This window comes from Pelecanus crispus, chromosome 2, assembly GCF_030463565.1.
Source record: "Pelecanus crispus isolate bPelCri1 chromosome 2, bPelCri1.pri, whole genome shotgun sequence".
Lineage (NCBI taxonomy): Eukaryota > Metazoa > Chordata > Aves > Pelecaniformes > Pelecanidae > Pelecanus > Pelecanus crispus.
In genome coordinates, this window is record NC_134644.1 from 166,299,282 (window position 1) to 166,322,036 (window position 22,755).

Consider the following 22,755-nt stretch of genomic DNA (forward strand, 5'->3'; position numbering starts at 1 on the left):
TCATCACAGAATGTGTAGGGCAGTCTCATGTTCAGTCTTAAACACTTGTTTAAAAAATGGTTTCCATAGTGCTTGCTTTTGGGTTAGAATCTTGATCTGATTGATCCACCAAGGTGCTCTAAAGGTTAAACTGATGGTGAGTGCAGGGTCCCAGTAAGTGGTTTGTGTTCTACTAAGGTAGGGAGAATCCTGTGATCTCTTTTCTGCATCACTATCACTTCTCTGTTCTTTCAGAGGCCATGTTTGAGAGCAGTAGTGCTTTACAAGACAGATGCCTTAACTCCATGGCATTTCTTTAAAATTTGGATTCTTCAAGCACTCAGCTACCGTATATAGGAAAAATATATATAGGAGAAGATGACAGTTAATTGGCAAGTTTTGAAAGGGCCTGAAAAATAAAGGTGAGGAAGTAAAAGTCAACTGAATGAGATGTGTGTGTTTTCTGTAGGGGTGAAGTAGGGTAGGGAAAAAGAAATTCTCATGTCTCTAGTAATAAAACCAAAGTTTGAAGCAGGAATTAATTTCAAGAAGGATGGTCAAGAAGAGTCTGGAATCATGGCACATCACTGAAAAGGATTCTAATGCAAAGAAATGCACCAAAAATCTAGCTGAGTGATAACAATGAGTCAGCCAGGCAATATAAACTGATGGACATGAAGATGTTAGAGGAAGTGAGCTTGTGAGGTCTTCAATGTGAAGAAAAACAGACAGAGCAATTAAGCATGCTTGGCATCGCAGTGATCTTCACAGACTGAAGGAGACTGTGAAATAAGCTCCAAGAAGGAAGAAACTGAAGCAGTTTTAGGATGACTAGATCTATTCAGTGATAATAAAATCAAGACAATTTTTTCAGACATAAGGGAAACTGTACGCACAACAGGCTTGTTGTGGAGATCAGCTTTTCCTGGTGGGGGAATTAACAGGTCACCAATGATAGATGAATCTCAGATGAAAGGGGAGACTATAGTCCACCTATTCTTCAGGATTTCAAGACAGATCATCTTGGTTCAACACGTTCCAGGATGAGAAGGAAGCTCCTAGAATGATGAAATCTAGCAGTGACACTCAGATGATGTCAGATGATGAGGTGATTTCCTCAAAGGCAAGAAGTGGTCACATACTACAAATTGGCTTCAAGCAATGTATTAAATGCCACAAGATTTGGTTTAGTAACACTACAGAGAAGTTCTCAAGAGAAGAGTATGTTTAAGGCAGAGAATCTGAAAGACAAAGAAGCAGGAAAATAGGTGAGACAGAGGATGCATATTGTTTATAAATAGCGGTTTAATACTATACTAGAAGAATAGAGTTGTCATTATATATGGACTCTGACTGTCTCTCTCCAGAAACTTGTTTGGTCCTTTAGTATACATATCCAGATCTCTCAAAGTTTGCCCCTTAAAACTCCTATGATAACTGCCTTCCTTACAAAAGACAAGGAGGCATAAAGTGCATTGCAAAGAACCATAGGATTCAGACCAGCAAGAAAAGGGTCAGTGGATGATGAAAGTATCCAAAACATTACTCTTGTGGATTTTTTTTTCAGTATAGGACAGAAATATAGGCAATATATGCAGAAATATCTGCCATGGAGCTATACAAAACCAGGAGTAATCAAGATTTGATATCCTCCTCATAGATCAAAACAGATCAAAATATTCCTCTGTATTCAGCACAAAAGGTGACTTATTTGCAGTGATTTTTTTCCACTGCACATGTAGGCACACTCATTTGTGGGTTGTTGTTTTTTTTTTCTTTTTTTGTGCGGTGGGGGTTTACGGTAGATACTATAAACCAAAAGCTTTCCCAAATTCTCTTTATAGGGAGTTTCTCAACCTTCCCCATTGATAAGTGTCAGTTTAGGAACAAATTGTTGTCCCCAAAATGTTGCTGAAACATTTTAGGTTTAGGAGCTAGAACTCATCTGATCTGTCTTAAGCTGTTTAAAAAGTTAAATGTCCTGTCTAAGATTAACCTTTAGACCCCTTTCTATAATCAGTGGGAAGTTAGCAAGCTACAGAGTGCAGTTCAGCTCCATTTCATTTGGGATGACTTTACAGCTGGGGGAACTTGTCTCTTGCTGTTGACTACAGAAAGATCTAGATGAGAAGTCATTTAAAAAGCAGGTCTCTAGCCTAAGCTAAAGTTACCTGAGCTGAAGCCTTCCTCATTAACTGAATCCTGATGATTAACCCTTAAAGTAACATTCAGATTCATAACAGTATGTTTATGCAATAAATAGACAATTGTGTTCATATCCAGGCAGCCAGAGCAGTAGAATAATCAGAAAATAATTCATCATCTTCACATGAAAAAATACAACCGTATGTTGTATACAAAAAAACCCAAAACAAAACCCAAGCTTCTTTCCAGATAATGACTAGCTGTCATCAGAGAAAAAAATGGACTTTATTCTCATTTCCAAGGGATGAAATCTGGGTCTGCTGGGGTTTTTGTTTTCATTGTGCTTTTTAAAAAGACTTAGGAAACATTTTTTCTCATGACACAATCTCCTTCATTAAAACAGCATGCGCATGGCTCAGTCTCAGAGTATGAAGCATGCGCAGGTCACATCATCCTTCATGAGAGTGGCTAGGACAGTGGTTCCCACCCACAGGTTCATGTACTGCTGCTTGTCTTTCAGACTCCTCCTACTGATATTAGCTACTCCTCCTCCCCTTGGGACAGTGGTCCCACTTCATTTGGCTTCCTTACATTCAATAAAATGTGATTCCTGACTTCCAGCACAATTCCAGAAGCTGGGGAGATTCAAATGCATCCCAAACATGCTGATAAAACTGCAGAGTAGTTTCTCTGACTAGCTTGGATACGTTGCCATTGCTTGTCTTGCATGCTACTGCATCCTCTCCCTTGTGGTGGAACAAGAATTTTCCCCAAATCTTTGTCTCTGAAGTGGAGTCCCAGCATGAGAACTCCTTAATTCTGTGGTAGATACAGACCACCATAAAAGGAGGAAGGCAGAAGCCGTGCAGACAGTTTGACTTGAAATCTTCCTAGCGAAAGAGCAATTCAGCTCTCAGATTCTTGCTCTCCAAGAGCAGTGGGAATTATTTTGGAACATCTGAGAGATGAATATGGTGGCTGGATATACAAGAGATGTCTGGCTTCTGCAGCAGATGTTTACTCTTGCTCAGAATAAAGAGTGGGAACCACTGAACTAGAAATACTTTTCCAGAAACAGCCATGCAAGGAAATAATGCAATTACATCCCATCATGCAAGCCAGATACTCTGCTCTCTGTGCTTTGCCTAGTATTGGAGTTTCATAAACAAATGGTACATGTATGAGAAGAAAAATAATGAATTAATGCTAACAGTGAATCAAACACAGCCCTCTTCCATGTATTTACCACCTTCACCTAACAAGGAGTAATAATATTCAGGAAATTTTTCCATTTTTTTTCAGTTCAGCTAATCATTAGATTTAGTTGGACTCAAGTAACTGGAAGCAAAAGGCAGTCATGTTTACTCCAACATTTTACTGCATTATCAGCTGTACTTATATGAGTGAACATAGCTTTGGGAAATCAAACATTCTGAATGAGATTTCCAGAATTATTCTCCTTTGAACTGTTCCCAATAGAAATTAGCAGGAAACTAATGTTATGAAGACAGCCATGAATCCTGCACTGAATACATTCAGCTGATCTCAGAGAGTTCATGTGTTTTCTTAATATAAAACAAACAGCATTCCACACTTCTGAGGTACTTCTGAGCTTTGGCCAATCAGCTTTCCCTTTTAAGGAAATCAAGTAACATTCTTTTCTGTACAGAGGAACTCACAAAAATGTTCAATCTCAAAATAATTGACTGTAACTTCTTGACAACTAATGTCTTCATTTAAAAAGCCACTTTGCATCCTGAATCTTGAAGTCTAAATTTGCAAGTTTCTGATGTCTGAAGAGGAAACACCCCCTTTTAGCCAACCAATTTCCACACTCTGTGGTGGTGTATGTCCTCATTGGTATTTAATTGTAGGCATGACTCCAAATCCAAACTCACCTACCATCCAGATTATTTGCCCAGAAACAAGAACACAAGTCCTAACTCAGGCTCAACTTTGATGCCCTTCAGAAACAGAAAGAGCCCTTATGCCCACTAAAGGCCTTTGCTCAGCCCTTCTCCTCATCCACGCTTTCTAAAGTGATTTGAAATGGGTAAAAATAAGCAATGTCACGCAAATCCATGGGGAGAATAATCCAAGTTCAATTATTTGTGAAAACAGGATGGATATTGTTCACCAATGGATGCAGCCAGCAACATAGGTAGAAACCATATGGACGTTGACCCGCTCCTTACTTTGCCATGAATATATCTCCATGTATCAACCACAAGAAAGCAAACCAAACTGCAAAATCAATGTCTTTTGACTATTTTGCATGGGCCAATCATCCAATGAAAAAATGGAGTGCTTCACTAGCAGCTCTCCAAAAGTTGAAGAGCTTAGGCTAGGAAAGCTGAGTTGCGTGTTGATGATTTCATGTTTGTGGAATGAAGTGGGAATGAGAACAATGAGCTAAAGTTGAATGATAGCAAGATGTTTGTGTGGGATAGAATAAAATGCTTGACAATTTAGTCAAAATATTAGTATTTCCGATGATGTGTCTTCCAGATTCCTGAAATGCTACAAATTATTTTTATGTTTCTTTGCAGGAAGATAAAGTTCTTGCCCCACATCTTAGGTCACAGTTCAGCAAGGTATTTAAGCATGTCACTAACTTTATTCAGATGATCAAAAGCATCCACTTGTTTTCCATTTGCTGAACCAGAACCTGCAAATACACATGCAGAGATATTGTTCCACTGAACTCAAATGCAAAGTGACTTGCATGAATTTGTGTTGTCAAGGTTGGAACTGCATAAAGAACAGTATTTAGCTCTTACAGTATATTTTTATTACAATAAATTTCTAAATGATTTGCAGAGTAGGTTAGTATCATTCCCGTTCTATGAAAACAGAGAAAAGCACTTGTTTCTAAGCAGATCATTGGCAGAGACAGGATTAGATCCCATGTTTTCTGAACAGCAGAACAATGAACTATCTGCAAGGTCATGCAACTCTCTTTTTATGCTTAAATATCTTTTCAGTCTTATCTCCCCTTACTTTATGGTGGTTAGATGAACTACTGTAGTAAAAACAGAAAGTGCAGGCAGAGAATGGCATGCAAGAAATATGAAAAGAGTAAGGCTCAATTGTTACTTGAATGTATATACCTAAGTTTTCTTGTGAGGCTTGATCCAAAGAATGACTCCCTACTAAACATGACATTACTGTAAAGTGAAGAAAAGTTATTAAGATGAGACGTTAATGATTACCCATGAAAAGCTCTATGAAAAAGAATGGGAACAGCCTTTCATTTGTAGTTAATGTAGTGTGCAGATCAGAGTGGCTTTTTCCCCCTTCCTGTTTTGGGCAGATGCACTAAGAAGAAATGCTGACAGTGAAATTTTCCACCTTGCAAAGTATGATTTTATTTTCATTATGCTGTTACTACTGGCAATACAAAAATGCAGCACGCTATATGTATTCTTTCATACTCACATAATAGGAAAGACTACTACTGATTCTGCCACTTAAAAAAAATCAAACCAACTTTCCAAAGGCAGAGAAATATTATTTATCTTGTAGTGATAAGGAAACAGGGATAAATTACTTTTCTGCAATCACATAATAATAGATCTAGGAATGAACATGCTCCCTGTCTGTTTCTATAGTTGGACAATGCTACTTAGGAGCAAGACCCTAGAAGAAAGTTCAAAATCCTTTGCTAAAGTGCCTGTACATAGAAGTTATTCAAAATTCTTACACTAGTCAAAATCAGTGGAACAGCTGCTAACAACAGCACGGAAAAATGAGGCTCACAATTCCTTCCTCAAACAGAGACATAAGAAGTTCATTCCAAATAAACAATATGTCCATCAAGAAGAGGTCCATCTTAAAGGCTGGGAAATGTAGGTCAAGCACCCAAATGTTTGCTGAATGATTTTCTGCATTCCAGCAGAAATGAGCATTAATACATCTTTCTCATAAATCTTCCTTCTTGGGAACTGAACAGATGAAAAGGCTTTGCAATACATGCAGAAGAGCAATCGCTATCTGAGATTTCATGTGCGGGTAGTTTAAGTCATTGATTAAGGAAGAAAAATCTAGTGGCATCTCTCCTATAAAGTCAGTTAACTCCCCACCAGTGAGCAATGAATAGCACAGCCCCAGTTCCTCCTGGTTTGGGGGTCTATACGAGGCATGTAGGGAAAATGCTACTGTTAACAGAGCAGCATCATATGTACCACTTCACTGCTTACAAGACCCAGCCTACCATCTAGCTCAAGGGTAGTCCAATGTGCTCTTCATCATATCTCACATCTTCACAGTTTTAGTTTAAACGGAGCTTCAATAAAAAGCCTTGGGCTCCTGCCAAACTTTAATCAGCTTTCTACTATCACAAGTCCTTCCCTGCAGTCTTGCCTTGGGATCCAACCTCTGAGACAGACTCTTCCACTCTGTTGTCTTCCCTGTGTTTTTCCCAAATGGTCTAAGAACAAGGAGCGGCCCTTAGCTGTGACGTTGTCATGATGACAGCTCCTGCTTCCAAGGAGAGATCCTAGAAGGTTCTGTCACAGAGTTTGACTCTACTACTGTGGAGTTCCTAAATCGCTTTTGCACCACAGAATAGAAACCGGGCCACTTAAAGTGCTACCCATCCTCAAATTTTCACAGAGCCAGGCCTTATTTTTAGTTTATTAACTAGTTAGTTTTTCTGACCCTTCTGGGAATTCTTTAGACCAATTCTTCTCCCTCCTTTATCAACAACTGTTCAAACAATGCAGTTTATTACTAAAGCTTTCCCATTAAGTACTTAACTGATGCAAGAACCTGGAGACTGAGTGCACTTATGGGCTGTTCTCTCCACTAGGACCGCATTCCCTTATTGCTCATTTATTTCAATACAGACTTAAACAGAAACTGCAGTGGAGTACGAGTAATACTTTCTGTACTAAATCACTGTAGGAGGAAGAGGAAATTTTTTTTTTTTTTATCTCATCTGTAAATAAGAGTTTGAGAGATAGGGGGTGGGACTGTCAAAACAACCAGATTTCATGGCTCAGTCCCATGTCTACAGAAGTCAGTGGATGCTCCCACAAGTACCATCATTTTTCTATTTATCTGGAGGGTTTCCAATCCCTCTTACAGAATGCTTATTTCCATAAACACATTCCTGCTAACTGGAAGGCTCCACTGCAGGTTTACTGATGATTTTGCTGAAGGTTATTACATATGTAACAATATAAAAGCAAGATATATCCAGCTAGAATGAGGGGCCTTGGGATTACAGTTTTAAAGATTTTGAGCTGAGTCATACTTTTCTGTTTTTAATCCAGTGGTTCAACAGAAAATAACTTCTTCTACTGGCCTGAAAAATACAGTAACTCAGAAGCTACTCCATTAACTGTTCTGTCACTGCAGGTGCAGGAGCTTCTCTAGGGGGGCTGTGACCAACAGCAAACTACAGCAATCATTTACTTTCCTAATTTTAATCTGCTGCTGCATCTGAGTCAGAACACATTTTGGCTCAAGGTATGGAGTTACATATTCAAAAGAATTTCAGCTCCTAAGCTCTCTCCTGCATATTAAAGGCCAAAATTCAGCTGCTGCCAACCCTGGAGATGGCTAAAATCTCCAGACATCTACATTAATGCAACTCACCATGCTCCTGACTGCTTAGCCTGGGCAGTGCCATGGATGCATAGTATTTAAGGTTCATGAGGGTTCACAAACTAGGTAACTCCCATCCAGGCAGTCTTTGAAGAGGAGCAGGTTAGCTCGTGAGGATGGTGGCAGGAGGGGGAAGTAATTTTTTCCCAATAATTCAGCACTACAGCACTTGCCTGTATCGTAAGAAAACTTGCCATAGGTTTTTCTTTTCTGTTAAAGTACGTTTGACCCCCCAAAATTCATAGGAGAACAGCAAGTACGAACCTGGCTTTTTCAGCTTCAATAAAGGAAGCCGTCATGTGTTGCATGAAATGTTTAAAAAACAAAAAGAAAAAGATAACTTTTCATCAGACCAAGGACTGGAACCCAGGCCTGACCTCTGACTAACAGTTTTCAAATTTTGCTACAAGTCTTGCTCTTTTTCTCTGGACTATAAGTGGGGATGCAAATGGAAATAGCTTCAGCATAAGTCTGTGGAACTATTTATCCTTTAATTATTATTGACTTTCATTGTGGGTGATCCATTGATAGCAGCTTAGCATTAAGTATTTCACATTTTCGACCTAAGAGGTTGAATTATTTTATGTCCTTTTGAATCTGCAACTTAGCTGGAGGGGGTTATAAATACATCATTTCCATTTGAGATCTTGCAGGTTGACTGACAATGGCTGCTCTGTTGTAGACTTCAGTGACTGACCAGTAGTAAGATCAATGATTCCTTCCTTCTCTTTGCTTGTAAATTCCCCAAGGTGACTGGGAACTTTCTCATCTGTTTCAGCAGGGGTAGGACCAAGGCCTCAGACCTAATGTAGCTTTTTTAGTAATGCCAGAGAGATTGACTATCCTGCTGATCCATCTTAGCCATCCATCTTAGTTTTTATCGCCAAGAAATCTGCACGTGGTGAATTGACACAGACTTAACACCTTACATGGCAATGTTGCTCTGTGCAGGACTGTTGAGCAATAACATGAAGCAGAACTTTAAATTCACCCCAGAACATCCTGGATTCTAAACCCTGGTTCTATGGTATGGGTCAGGAGAAATCTAGACCGTGATTGATCATAACAAACAATAAAGCTGTTTACATACAATCAGCAAGCAACATTGCATTTGTACGATTAGCATTTTAGCTGTGTTGTTAAATTGGGAAAAAAGCAAGCAATTAGGAAATGGATTGGTTAATCATTTTTAATGACTACCTGTGGTGTTAGTAGCAAGTTTTGGTTAACAGCTCACGAATCCACAAAGAACCATTTAACCTGCATCCTCCAATAACTGTATTAAAACAAGGCTATAATAATGGCAGCTACGTACCTGGCAGTACCATCCAATTGCTCTTTCCTTTTATAGAAGAGAGGAAGCATTACAAGAAAGCAGGGAGAGAAGAATTACATAATAAATTCAGCAGATCTTTTTAAACAGAAATTTCTAATCCATTGCTAATGGTTTATACATCTTTTGTTCTGTGACCATAATTAACAGCAGAATAAAATCGACATTTTCAACTAGCCATAAAGCAAAGAAAGTGATACAGACTCCTGAAACCGATCTGTGCTGCTTAGACTGGCAATATAGTCTTTGGTGAGAAGTGAACTCCCTTGCCATCTCTCCCAGGACCTTATTTGCAAAACACCTATTAAATTTCAGGCTGCATTTGAATCACCATTCACACATTGAAGAACCTACATACAATGAACAAGCTTGAAGTCACGGTAATGAGTCTAGACTCTAGGCAAGCCTGAGAATTACTCTCTGAACAAAACCTGAGGTCAAGAAACCCTCTAGAAATGACTCTACAATGGATAATGTGGGAATAGATAGAGAGTGAGAAGGGATAAATAAAAGGAAAGAAATGTACTGAGCCTTAATTAAACACTTGTGGTGTTTTTTCTTAGAGGTTTCCTTTTTGACCTAAGTGAAATCAATCCTAAAGAAATACATTGTGAATAAAACAAAGAAAGAGTTAATATTTGTAATTTGCCCTTTGTGAAGGTGGGAGCCTGAAGTGTTTCTTCAAGTCAGTTTTGAGCAACAGCTGGCGGTGCAGTTAGAGCAGTGAGCACAATTTACATGTGGAGACCTCTGTTTGAGCTGAGCAGTAGTTTAAGGGCACTTTTTGTCTAAGTGAGGAATAACAGCAAGTCCAGAATGAAAGTTTAAAGCATAAACTTGTATAAATAATACTCATTATTAACAGCTGATAGTCTATAGCTAAAACTCTTGCCTTTCATAGGGCAAATGTTTTAAAATATTAAGAACTCAAGGTGAGGAAAGTGCCTGTTTGACAGGCAAGAAAAGTGAGGAACAGACAGACTCATATCCATAAACATATGAGTGTCCATTAAGTCTGAATGTCTTTATGTATGGAATGTTTTCCACTGAATTCAGAAGTGGTGATTAAAATAAACCATGACCCCAACTGCCCAAAAAAGTTTCCTTGTGAACTTTCAGTTAACAGTTTCAGTGGGAGACAGTTTTAAACATGCTTTGACTGTCCTCCACTGAATTATTCCCTTCAGCAATTAGCATTGCCAAAAGACAAGCATTTAACAAGCATTAATTATGTTCACATGCCATGGCCACCTCTGTGAACAACACAATTCTCAGGCTAGTTGAGTTAAAGAGGGAAAAGTAAGAATTTTCAGCATAATTCATATCTTAAAATACATAACTGCATCATAGAGCATGAGAGAAGTACAGATGCCTCTGAAACCCAGGGCTAAAACTTCATCAAGATAAAAATTACAGAGGAAGAGATTGAGATGTCCAGGGCAATAAACTCCAGAATCTTACAAAGGGAAGCTGATGCTGAGGCAGCCTTCTCCTTTGTTTAATGCCAACACGAGAGCCACTGGTGGAGTTATCCATGTGCCCCTAATATATACCACCAGGGGGAGGGAGAAGAAATGGATCCAGAAAACAAAAAAGCATGTTTTTCAGTCTCAGCCAGGAAGTTAACTGGCAACTCTCTGTTACCTACAAAAGCCTCATTGATATATATAAAGTCTATGTTTCCTCTCCTGACTTATACTTCACAGAAAATGATGATAGAGAGGTGGACAATGCACTTACCTGAAAAATGGAAATGATACAATTGATTCATAAAACCTCCAGGTAGCAACTAGATCAATCCTGTTGGGGTTAGTAGCATAGTATCTCCAAGCAGCCTGAATTGCAAGGGAGGGGAAATAATTAGTGTTAGGTGAAGCTGTTCTCCAGGCTGACAGCAGCCAGATTCTTTCAAAGAACATAAAAATGCACCTGAGTGACTATCTGGAAATTAATTACTAATCAGCCATACCTAACGAGTAGCACTGTAAGACAAAATTATTGACACTGGATTATGATCTGGGAGGGCTGTTAAAGGAGACAGGTCATGAGAGAGAACCACCAACATCGACAAGACTAAACTGGTTTTATTCTCCTGTCTGGTATGTCTAAAAGAGCTTCAAACACTTTTGGATATTTCCAATATTTCTGGAAGTGCTTAAGCTAGGTTACTATCTAATGCACCATCAGAGGAAATTTTGCTGAGCTATTTTCTATTTCAGCATTTAGCTCTGATCAAAATTCTCTAAGCACATACCTAAAAAATACTGTAGCTAAATTAGCTACCTGCTAATTGGAGATGCTTTAATTTAAAAGGTCAATTCAATTCACCACTCATGCCAGCAGCCCCTTCTGTTTGCTAAGGAGTGTTTTTAATGAGAACAGTGTTATATGCCACTCAGCCTGTTTCTCTTGGGGACTGGTTTGATCCTGAGCAGTCTGAGCACCAACACTTCCATCTGATATCACAGAAACTTCCTCTGTCCCTCTGTGGAAATGCTGCCATTTACTTCACTGCAATCAGGGTGTGCTCCACGCCTATTAAGAGTAACTCCTGTCAAATCTGTAAGCCCCCAGACTGGTAATTTTAAGCTTAGTTTTCTGAACTCATAACACAGACCATAACTGAAGTCCAAGTGAGCTAAGGACTCTCTTCCCATTGAATCCTCTGATCATCCAGTGATGTAACAGGAAATCCAGGGTGTGCTTCAGTTTTTACAAACCACACACACTATTTACGTCATTTGCCTTGATTGAAACTGTCACTGTCTATTGTGTTACTTCTATTGCTGTTTTCACATCAATAACAACATAACTTTGTTTGCACATAAAGGCACTCTCGCAAGGGAACTGACAAAACCTGGATTTGGGGAAGAACATGTTTTTGGCAGCTTATTTTCTGTGATTCTGTGGCACTGATGCAGAAGTTGGTTGGTTTCCAGAAGCTAGCAGATGAGACCCTTTCTTCTAAAGACACTGTTCTTCTGAAAGATATTCTGGGAATTGAAAGATTCCTCAAAAACTGCAAGGACCACTGGATTATCTAGCTCAATGGAAAAAACTGACTCCTTTATAAACACAGCTTCCCACCTCCTGCAATGGGAAATGAGAATTTGGGCAAGGGGGAAGCAGTGGCCGTTGTTAACATGATGCAGCAGTCTTTTACACAACACTTTTTCAAGGAGAGGATAAGTGGCTGCAAACCTGAATGAGTTCAGCTGCTGGCTTTCTTCTTTTCTCAAAATGTTTTTGACGATGTTGCTCCTGGACCTTCAGTGCCAACCCTGAGCCCAAAATGCCCTGAAAGCATAGAGTGATGCAAGATTTTAGACATTTCTTACTCAAAAAATGGATTAATAATGAGAGGAAAAAAGGTCTGTAGGTGGAGATGAATATGGCTACATGGGACCTTTGTGCAGTACAGCATGCCTTTCCCACTTCTCTGCTCATGAGATGTGAGTTTGTCATGATCCTCTCAAGGGCCACAGGCCACACCAAATCATTTTAAGGTTCTCAACAGGCTTCTTTAATGTCTACTGCCTTTCAAAGCTGAAGGTGTCCAGGTGGTGTACTACTTTCCACTCAGGGTAGGGCAAAACTGTGCTTGTGTGATAAAAGAGCTATGCTCTTCCCATCCTCTGTGAAATTCTTTCCAAGTCTCGATCTAAAGGAAAAATATCCTAAAATCTGGACTTGGGATGGTTTCTGTTACTATTTGGTCCATCTCACCTAGATCTTGTCTCATTCTTACCTGAGGACTTTGCAGATGAGGCAAATATTTGCCATATATAATACAAGAGAACAAATATACTTTCAAAAGCAATTTAGAGATCATTTCTTAAGCAGCCAGAGTAGGATTCACCTGGCTAGATCAAAAATACCTGTACTGTCACCTGCTATCTAAATTCCCTTTAATCTTAGTGGGTAGAAACAACACTTCTGTGGTGGTGTCAGAAATCTCCTCCAGCAAGGAAGGGAAACAGGTGAGATGAAATGGTCTGCAGAGCTGCACTGGTTATAAAGGATGACCACTTGTCTGTGATGATCACTCAGATGTAGATCTCTAGCTTGCGAGTGTTTAGAGTTGGGTAAGATGGGCCCAACCCTAATTATTAAAGCAACGGCCCACTTATCCTGTAAAAATACATCTTGTGTGGCTATGTCAATACCAGTAAACTAACCTGGGCCAGGATACAGGCTCATGAAATGCCCTGTGATTTCCCAGACTGTTGGGAAGAAAGGAGTTTGATTTACTGATATAGACCAGCTCAAGTGTCTGAATCACTTCTTAAAAAGGGATTTTGATTCCACTGGCAGTTTTGATCACTTTACCTTCTTTTTGCAAGTGCACAGCGCTGGGCTGTCCCTAACAAAGGAGGGGGAAGGTACTTACTGCAGGAAGAGCAAAGAAAGATACTCCAATGAGAGAGAACGTAGCTGCAATCAGCCGTCCCTCCCATGTTTTGGGGGTCTTGTCACCATACCCGATCGTAGCGAGGGTGATCTGTGGGCAGAATGACCAAGACTTCCCATAAGAAAAACAAAGGCAACAGCCCTGCTTTAGATGTCACCATGAAACCTGCATAACACACTTAGCTCTATGGGTGCTTATGCACAGCTTCTTAAAATAGGTTCTCGACGATGGGCCAACCAATTTTTTTTAATGGCTTCATAGTCCAGAGACATTGCACCAGGGAGAATTGATTTAGTCTTAAAGCAGCTGTGTCTCTAGGATGCATTTGCTGAAAGGGAACTCCATGTGACATTGCACGCAGAGTGAGTCTCCTGCCCACCATCAGTGCATAGTTAGGAATGGGATTTGCCAGTTTACAGCTTGCTGAGCTTTAACAAACAATCAGGGCTACCTCTCCCTGAAGCCTCAGACTGTAAAACAAAGATGACCCTGTGAAAACTTACTCCTTTCCTGCACAATTGCTAATTTCCAGCTGTGTACCTTTTCTCACAGTGAGACTCTACTTAAATATCCTGGATATGTGAAAATATCCAGGTGTTTTATGTAACACTTGGGACCTTTGGTTAATAATGGTGGGGAGGGATCTTGACATTTATGAGTGAACTACAGTAAATAAAAAAATATGCTGCTGAATTTTTGTCACAGCATGATATAGACTCCCCTAAATATTGGTAGCAAAGCAATCAATTTTGTCTACCAGGTGACAGGAATATTTTGTGATCAAATGAGCAGTGCACAAACCAATAGTCCTCTCTTCATTAGAAGAGACAAGAACAGATGTATAAAAGGTCCCTCTTTCTCAGTATTCTACCACCAATGGCATTCCCCATTCTTGGAGAATGCATGTAAGACACAAAAGAAGTGTCGAGTTATCCTTTCCAGAGACATTTAGGACTTAGAATCATAGAATCATAGAATCGTCTAGGTTGGAAAAGACCTTTAAGATCATCCAGTCCAACCATTAACCTACACTACCAAGCCCACCTAAACCAATCAAGGGCAGACTAGACTAAACCATGTCCCCAAGTGCCACATCTACCCGTTTCTTGAACACTTCCAGGGATGGGGACTCCACCACCTCTCTGGGCAGCCTGTTCCAATGCTTGACCACCCTTTCCGTAAATAAATTTTTCCTAATTTCCAACCTAAACCTCCCCTGGCGCAGCTTGAGCCCATTTCCTCTTGTCCTATCGCTAGCTACTTGGGAGAAGAGACCAACACCCACCTCACTACAACCTCCTTTCAGGTAGTTGTAGAGAGCGATAAGGTCTCCCCTCAGCCTCCTCTTCTCCAGGATAAACAACCCCAGTTCCCTCAGCCGCTCCTCAGAAGGCCTGTGCTCCAGACCCTTCACCAGCCTTGTTGCCCTTCTCTGGACACGCTCCAGCACCTCAATGTCTTTCTTGTAGTGAGGGGCCCAAAACTGGACACAGTATTCCAGGTGCAGCCTCACCAGTGCCGAGTACAGGGGGACAATCACCTCCCTGCTCCTGCTGGCCACACTATTCCTGATACAAGCCAGGATGCTGTTGGTCTTCTTGGCCACCTGGGCACACTGCTGGCTCATGTTCAGCTGGCTGTCGACCAACACCCCCAGGTCCTTTTCGGCCAGGCAGCTTTCCAGCCACTCTTCCCCAAGCCTGTAGCGTTGCATGGGGTTGTTGTGACCGAAGTGCAGGACCCGGCACTTGGCCTTGTTGAACCTCATACAGTTGGCCATGGCCCATCAATCCAGCCTGTCCAGGTCCCTCTGCAGGGCCATCCTACCCTCTTGTTAAACATCATCCCATTAATCATCACCCAATGCTCCAATCTATCTAGATCCTTCTGCAAGGCCTCTTGTCCCTCAAGAGAGTCAACAGAACCTCCTAGTTTGGCCAGCTCTGGTTTTCCCATTTTCTGAGGGATGTAGCTCTCACAGGCAGGACACTGCTGTCATGAGAGCTAGGTCTCCCATAGGCATAGGCTCTGCCAGTGCAGTTATATCCAAAGAGACGCTCTCCTAAAAGAGTGGTTTCCCAGAAGCCAAGAGCACAGACTGATTTCTGAAAGGGACTTGAGCACCTAAGGGCCTTTGTCTGACTGAAGATCGATGGGGACATAAGTTCTGTTAATTGGTTGGAGGGGCATCCCTACTTTGGTAATATTATACCAGTAACATCCTCCTCACCCAAGTTTAGCAGCACTTATACTGTAATCCTTAACATCAATACTTTATCTCTTCTTGGATACAAAGTTTTTGAGAAGGGCATAAGGTATTTTTGGAGTCACTTACCAGCCCCCACCACAGTGCATCTGCATAGGTTTCAAACTCTTCCTTCATCTCCACCCCGTTAGCATCCTTTTCAGGAACATCTTTTTCAACCAGATAAACAAGAAACGAGGATAGAATGAGTGTCAGGAACCCGATGTACCAAGCAGTGATGAGTTCCTGCAAAAGAAACAGATGGACAATGGAGGGGCTGAAAACAGTCTCAATACCCACAGTGGCAGAGTAAACGTCAGGAGAAGAGAGAAGCACTGAGGATAACAGCAGAGCTGTCGCTGTTGGCTTTGTCACAGTCCCTGACCATCCCACCTCAGCGCTTACTGGAAAATAATGCAGAGATTTACAAGAATTAGCCCTTACATGGCATCTTCCTTGGGAACGGCTTGGAGCAATCTGCAGTTGTAGTTCTGCATAAAGCTGGGTTAAGGGCTTAGCTGCACACATGACACAGGGTGCTGCAGGGCTCTGTCCCTGACCTTGACTATTCCCATTCTTGCTGCCCCTAGGCTTGGTCAATCTTGGCAGGCAAATCAACAGCTCTGCCCTCTCCCTACCTCCACAGAGCCAAGGCTGCAAGTTTCCTCTCTTTAGGCATATCAGAGCAGGTTCTGAGGTATGATTTTGCCACAAATTTATGCAATAAGAACAGACCTTGAAAATTGTCTGTGTGAAAACAAACCTGAGCTTCCTTGTTTTAGAGGGAGTGACTACAGTGGAATGTGTGGCTAATCCTACTGAGGTGGGAGATGCAGCAACCCAAGTTCAAATCCCAGCAATGTCTGAAACAAAGCAGAAACTTTTTTGGTGAAGGTCTTCACAAGTAGGTAAAAAAAAATCAATATTCCTTTTATTTTTCTAAGAACTGCATTTGGGAAAAAAAAAGAAAAAAAAAGTTGTAGCTGAGAATTTCATACTTGAGTCTTGAGATAAGTCAATTTTCTTGGCTGATTTCTGGTGTGCAACAACAGAAGGAAATTTGTTGGCTAACCTTCTTATCAAAATTGTTTCTTTAGTGTCTCCAGTGAAGCAAAGTTCTTGCAACCCCTTATTATCTCCCGCAGCCAGCTGAGGTCCAAAGGGTGGTGGTTGGGAACCAAACAAGGAACATTTGAATGAAATGACACACAATGAAGCCTTAAACAATTTCTAAACAACGTCTTTGGCACATAGACTTCTTCCATGGTCTGTTTCCTGAGAAACATTTTTGACATAAGTGTTTATCTGCCATCTGCCTTATAGCAAGTTTATATGGGGAAGAAACAGAAGTTGGTATGAAATGAAGCAGGGCGGGTATCGCTAGCAGCCACTACAAAGAAGCAAAGTCTAATTATGCTGTGCCAGCTGGCATTTTAATTTTCAAAATCCCCTAAAATGTCAGGAATGTCATTCATGGATAAGAAAAAGCACAGAGTATATACAATTTTTCTACACCCTGTGCAGATGAGAAATCTCATCTAGAAGGTTTTTTTGAAGATAGTTTTTCACTTGTAATAATGTTTGGAGAAAATGCAAGAACACAACGTATCTGTCTGGTGTGAGACAGGATGTGTCTGACTATAGCATCAAGTTAGACTGAGCAAAGATGATTTTAGAAATTTTGTCTGTCTGGGTTCACACTGCGTGTATCTTTGTATTGCCTGACCCATGCTTCCAAAGAGAAATTATACCATTAGCTCCCTCTGAAACCACATTTCTGCTAACCAGCCTCTTTCCATCCCTCTGGAGTCCTGCTCCATCTGTTGATCAGACAAGTCTGAGAAGCCACTACAAACGTGTTGCAAATACGGAGGCATTTCTGTCAAAAATTTCAACATGCTTTGCTTTTAAAGGGATGTCCCTGTTCTTATTCAGTGTAAAGGCAAAATTCCTGTTTTGCTGAGTGTGGGACTGAACACTCTCTCTTGTCATTTCCCAGCACCACTACTGAGTAGAGAAAGGTAAAACAAGGGATAAAAATGGCTCAGAGAATGGAAGAGGGAATGAAGCTGAAAGGACAAAACTATTGCTTGAACTACTAGACATAATCCCAAGGCATTGCTGTACCTGTGCATCCCCTCTCTTTCCCTTCAATGCCTCTCCCCCAAGCCCCAGCTAAGCCCTGCCAGCTCCTCACTTACTTTGCTATGTGCACAAATGGCTGATCCCAAAAGTTTCCATGTACCGCCCCGCCTGTCCATTCGGAGCATCCGTAGGATCTGAAGGAAGCGGAGGCTTCTGAGAGATGTGGCCAGAACATTGCCCTGGTTCCCAACAGCAACCACTGGCACTGAAGCAATCAGCACAAAGATATCTGCAAGGCGAAAAGAACAAAGCCTGCCAACAAAAGTGGCCCCATCACCTGCTTCTTAATTCCATCTGGTTGTGTTGCAAATTTCCCTAGGCAAATTTTAAAGCTGCCTGAAAATGCCTTCTCTTGCCAATTAAACAGATACCTGCACCTGCCACACAGTCGGCATCATGCACAGAACCCACTAGAAAGCCTCATAATCGATTTACCAATTGATGCACTGGACTTGAGACACTGTCTGAGCTAGGTTAGGGATGCACAGAAACAGTGTCCAAATGCTGACAGAAAAACAACGTTAAATTCCCCTGTCCCAGAGGAACACCATAGTGAATAGGTCAGCAGATAAGAAATTCAGTTTTTGACAGTGCATCTTGTATTTTGTTCTTTTGGCTAAGTTTTCCCATTAAAATCTCAAAGCCAGTACTACTGTTTTTTGTAAGCGCTCACAGGGCCAATTTGCTGATCAGCTGAAGAGGTTTGAAATGCAAATCACATTGCTTCTTCTTGTTTTATTTCTTTTTCTTTCTTTTCCTTGTTTCCCCCCTGCTTTTTGATCCTATACATATACAGGAAAAAAGTGGTACCAAAAGGCTTCAAGCATTGTCCAGGCACTCATTCTTTAAATTGTCTTCATATTATATTTCCAGCCAAAAAGAGTGGTACTGGGTGGATTTCAGATTTATTCACTTTCAATCATTCGCAAAATAAACTTGTGCCAGTGACAACCAAGTGATGATATTAATAAATCCAGTGGGATCTTTTCTGTTCTTTACCCAGATATCAATGAAGATTCATTCTCAGAAGTGAGATGACACTTTTGCTGAGAAGGCATCAGACAGTATCAATCCCACTTGCTCACACCATGTTCTACTGCCTTCACAATGCTATTAGAAGCATAAGAAGTATTTATACAACAGCAGCACCCAAAGGAGCAGTACTAAATTGAAGATAGCACAGATGCACAAAGAAAATTTGAAAATTTTGTCTACCATTTAGACGCACAAGATGAACAAAAGGAGGGAGAGGGAAGAGGGTAGCATGTATTCATATAACTGCAGCACCACTGCTCCCCAGAGTGCTATGTGCGGGTACAAATAAAGAAAAGAAGCTAGTGCTTGGCCTGAAGAACATCAAAATAAATGAAGGAGTCCTGGAAACACTGAACAAATGTGGATGTGCATGACAGGAGCTTAGGGCAGAGTGAGTTCCTAAATGTTGGCTAGTTGGTTTGTGGACATAATGGGGAGTTTTAGGAAGGGATTCAAACATGAATAATGAATAGTTTTATGATAGTTGCAGGTAGTGCCTTCCAAGCCTGAAAGATAATGTGGTGAAATCACAAAGATACTTGTTTGCAAACGCAGACCAACATTACAAAGGTAAAACACATTTGAATATGAAAGAGGGCTGGGGAAGGTGGCACAGTGTTGGGATCTGAAGTGGTTTGAAACTGAAGGCAGACAGAGTATATTTTGGGATGAGCTTAAGAAAAATGCAGTAGGACTCAGGACAAGAGAAATGTATTTCAAGAGTAGAAGGATCCATTCTTTTCTCACTGATCAGCCACCCAAGAGTGTCTTGAATGAATCATTATTGCCGGGTACTTAAATAACTACTCCTAAAAGCAGGACACAGCTCCTAGCACAAAGGGCATATCTGATTTCAGTGCTCTTTGTACTGTCATTCACTGGTTCTTGGACATCCCCCCAAACTGGCTTAGAAGGAAAAGAACATAATGGGGAAAACAGTAGCAGAGAGCATGTGCTTACCCAGCATGCACAAAGGCTTCCTGGCAAATTTGAGTCTCCCTCTCCATCCTTTGTAGCGACAGCAACACCCAGCAGCCCAGATTCTTAAGGCAAACTCTGCTCCAAAGATGAAAATGGCAAAAGTTTCCTATAGCAAAGACACAAACTACTTTGTTAGACTCGTGATGTAACAAGTTCTGTGGTAATTCTGGACACATGGAGATAGCTGAAGGAAACAGATGAAGTGAAAGTGTTGGGGTATGTGTGTGAGAAAGAGAGAGGAAAAGTATTCTGCAGAAAGGATGTGACCCTGCTGTTGGGTAAATGTGAAGTGCTTACCCTGCCTTTATGGAAGGGCAATTACTTCATAAAAAGACGTCCTCTTTCACACAAAGTGAGAAGACAAAGTGAGACAAAGTGAGTGGTGACTGCAAAGTCCCCAGCGCACTGTATACCTACACCTGGGGTTACCCACCAGCAGCTCATTCATGCAGCCATATCGATAGAGACAGGGACAGGATACAGCATATTCATATGGTCATAAATTAAAGGCAATGATAAAAGCATGTGTAAGACAAATTTAAGGCATATATTATCCCCTTAAATTTCTGGTGCATGGAAGAATGGGATTTTCTACCTTGCTCAAGAACTCTTCTAAGCATGGGGAGGGAATGGGGAGGAAAGAGCTTCTCTGAGGTGCTCCGTGGAGATGGGTCAAGGGCAGCATGGGGCACAGAGTTACTTTTCCTCTCTGTGAATAGCTGGCAAGGAGGAAAGGGGGACTTTTCCTGATGCTCATACCCACAGCTGCTAGGCACTTCTGAAAACCACTGAGAGCCACATAAAAGCAAGCACAGAAGGAAAACTAACTTCAGACTTTTTCAAATGTGAAAAGATGGGTCTAAACAGGGTAACCGGGACCAAAAGCAAGTTTCACATTCCCTAGAAGATGAGGATGTTTTCATACAGGTGCTTTTTGAGAAGGAACATGCAAGGAGAATTCACCTTTCATTCCTTTTGGCATTTAGTTCTTGCTTGGATCTACATGCCTCTGGGGATACAAGGGGAAATGTAAATTGAGATCCCAGAACCACTCTTGCTGTGGAGTTTCCCTAGGGATGCTTCTCTACAAGGCCAGGTTAAATGAAAGGTTGTGTTCTCTATTTCATGACAGCTATGGGAGCAGAGGAAGTTCTTTGTTAGGGTCATTTTCATAAAATGATCAGTACATCATGTTTATCCTTAGTGAGGGTTTTTTTCCCTATTTTATTCTTCTTCTGCCAAATGGGAGGCCTACAGAAATACAGTCTTGAGCATGAACTCCAGCATTTATAAAACAAGCATGCTGGAAACACAGAGAAAGGAATATATTTGCTGCAGATACATTTTCTCTCATGAATAATCATAGGCACTGCTTGCAACAATTTATGGTGCTATTGGGCACAAGCATGAGTCCAATTCTGATGACCTCCCTTGAAAGAAATGCTGGGATTGGTAGAAAACTGTAGAATGAATCAAAATTGTTGAAAGATCAAAAAATAATTACTTTTTCAAATGTGCTCAGGTCTGGCATGGTCAATAGGAAATTTATTGATACTTCGATGGGAAACCTGTTAGGCAAATGCCGAAAAGCCATTGATTAACAGTCTCAGGCAAGTATTTTTCCTCTCTCTCTACTTGCCTTTTACTCAGTGAGTGTTGAAAATGGACCAGGAACTCTCCAATATGTAAGTGTATGGTCACTGCTCCAGGACCAACAGAAGAAATCTTATTGCATGCAGAGCTGGGAGTAAATTTCCATCACTGCTGATGGGGCTGATTTCAATTCAAGGACATTACCAGGGTGATGCAGCAGCCAGTCTACTTACCAGCAAGAGGAGCCAATCTCCTGAAACAGTTTCATACTCCTTGAAAGTTGTCAGGACAGCTAAGATCAAACACCCCAAGACAATCAGAAACCTGGAACGAAATAAAAGGAAAAACCACTGCATTGTTACCCCTCTCTGTATTTGCATTGGAGATGTTGCCTATAAAAACCTGGGCGGAGACTTTCAGGGCATGGCTACTTCCTATCGGTGAGCGGTGAGGTGGGCTCTCATGAAGATCAAGGGTTCTCAACCTGGATATGGGGGGCCTGGCAGTCAAAAAATCACCACAAGATCCTAAATCAGAATGGTCCTGGGACAGATATGCATTAATCAACTTGTTTGCATTCTTCAGGAAGGAAATGGATGATACTGTATTTTGGGAAGGGATTGTATGGTATGGCAGAGGACTGTAATGCTCGGGAGGCCCGTTCCAAGCTGATGTGCTGTGCACTTCACAAAATGGCACTGCAGTTACAGTGGAATAAATCTGCTTGGCACATTCTGAGACCTGAGAAACAGTAAGCACTTCAATACAATGCAGCACCAGGACAAATCTTCCCTTGAAAACTGCACTGCATTTATTTTTTCTTTGCCTTTTTGTACTCATTTCTATGCAGATGAAGAGATAAAAAGGTTTGAAAGAGAGACAATAGAGAGGGTAAAGTTCTGCTCTCCAATAAACACAGTGTGTGATAAATCACTGCCCCTGCGCTATTGTCTGTCTGTGAGGCTCCAGAACACAGAGATGTGACAGAAAATTTAACTCCCACTGCTGGTAAATCCAATTCAGTCCAATCTAAAGTCACGTTGATCTGCTTTGTAAAACTATTCCCAGGTTCAAGCTATTCAAAATCTTTTATACATAAAGAGGTAAGAAAAATCAAGGGAGTCTCGTAAGTGATTACTGTGAAGCAGAGTGGGGGAAGCTCATATTCTAGTACTTCATGTACCCAGATCATGGGCATTTTAATGTGCTCCCAAATCCTGATCCACGGCAACAGAGGGGCAGGTGGCCATGGAAATATTTCAGAGCTTAGTGAATAAA

General features: G+C 41.0%; 1 protein-coding gene across 1 annotated transcript in view; it reads right to left on the reverse strand.

Annotated features, from left to right (window-relative positions):
* The window catches only part of KCNQ3 (potassium voltage-gated channel subfamily Q member 3), a 202,150-nt gene that overhangs the window by 12,348 nt on the left and 167,047 nt on the right, over positions 1 to 22,755 (reverse strand). The window contains exons 2-9 of the mRNA XM_075705358.1: positions 21,711 to 21,801; positions 19,864 to 19,990; positions 17,925 to 18,097; positions 15,814 to 15,969; positions 13,458 to 13,568; positions 12,269 to 12,364; positions 10,808 to 10,902; positions 9,050 to 9,076 (exon numbers count right to left, since the gene is read on the reverse strand). Of these exons, the coding sequence (XP_075561473.1) occupies positions 9,050 to 9,076; positions 10,808 to 10,902; positions 12,269 to 12,364; positions 13,458 to 13,568; positions 15,814 to 15,969; positions 17,925 to 18,097; positions 19,864 to 19,990; positions 21,711 to 21,801 (876 nt within the window). The remainder of the gene's footprint in view (positions 1 to 9,049; positions 9,077 to 10,807; positions 10,903 to 12,268; positions 12,365 to 13,457; positions 13,569 to 15,813; positions 15,970 to 17,924; positions 18,098 to 19,863; positions 19,991 to 21,710; positions 21,802 to 22,755) is intronic.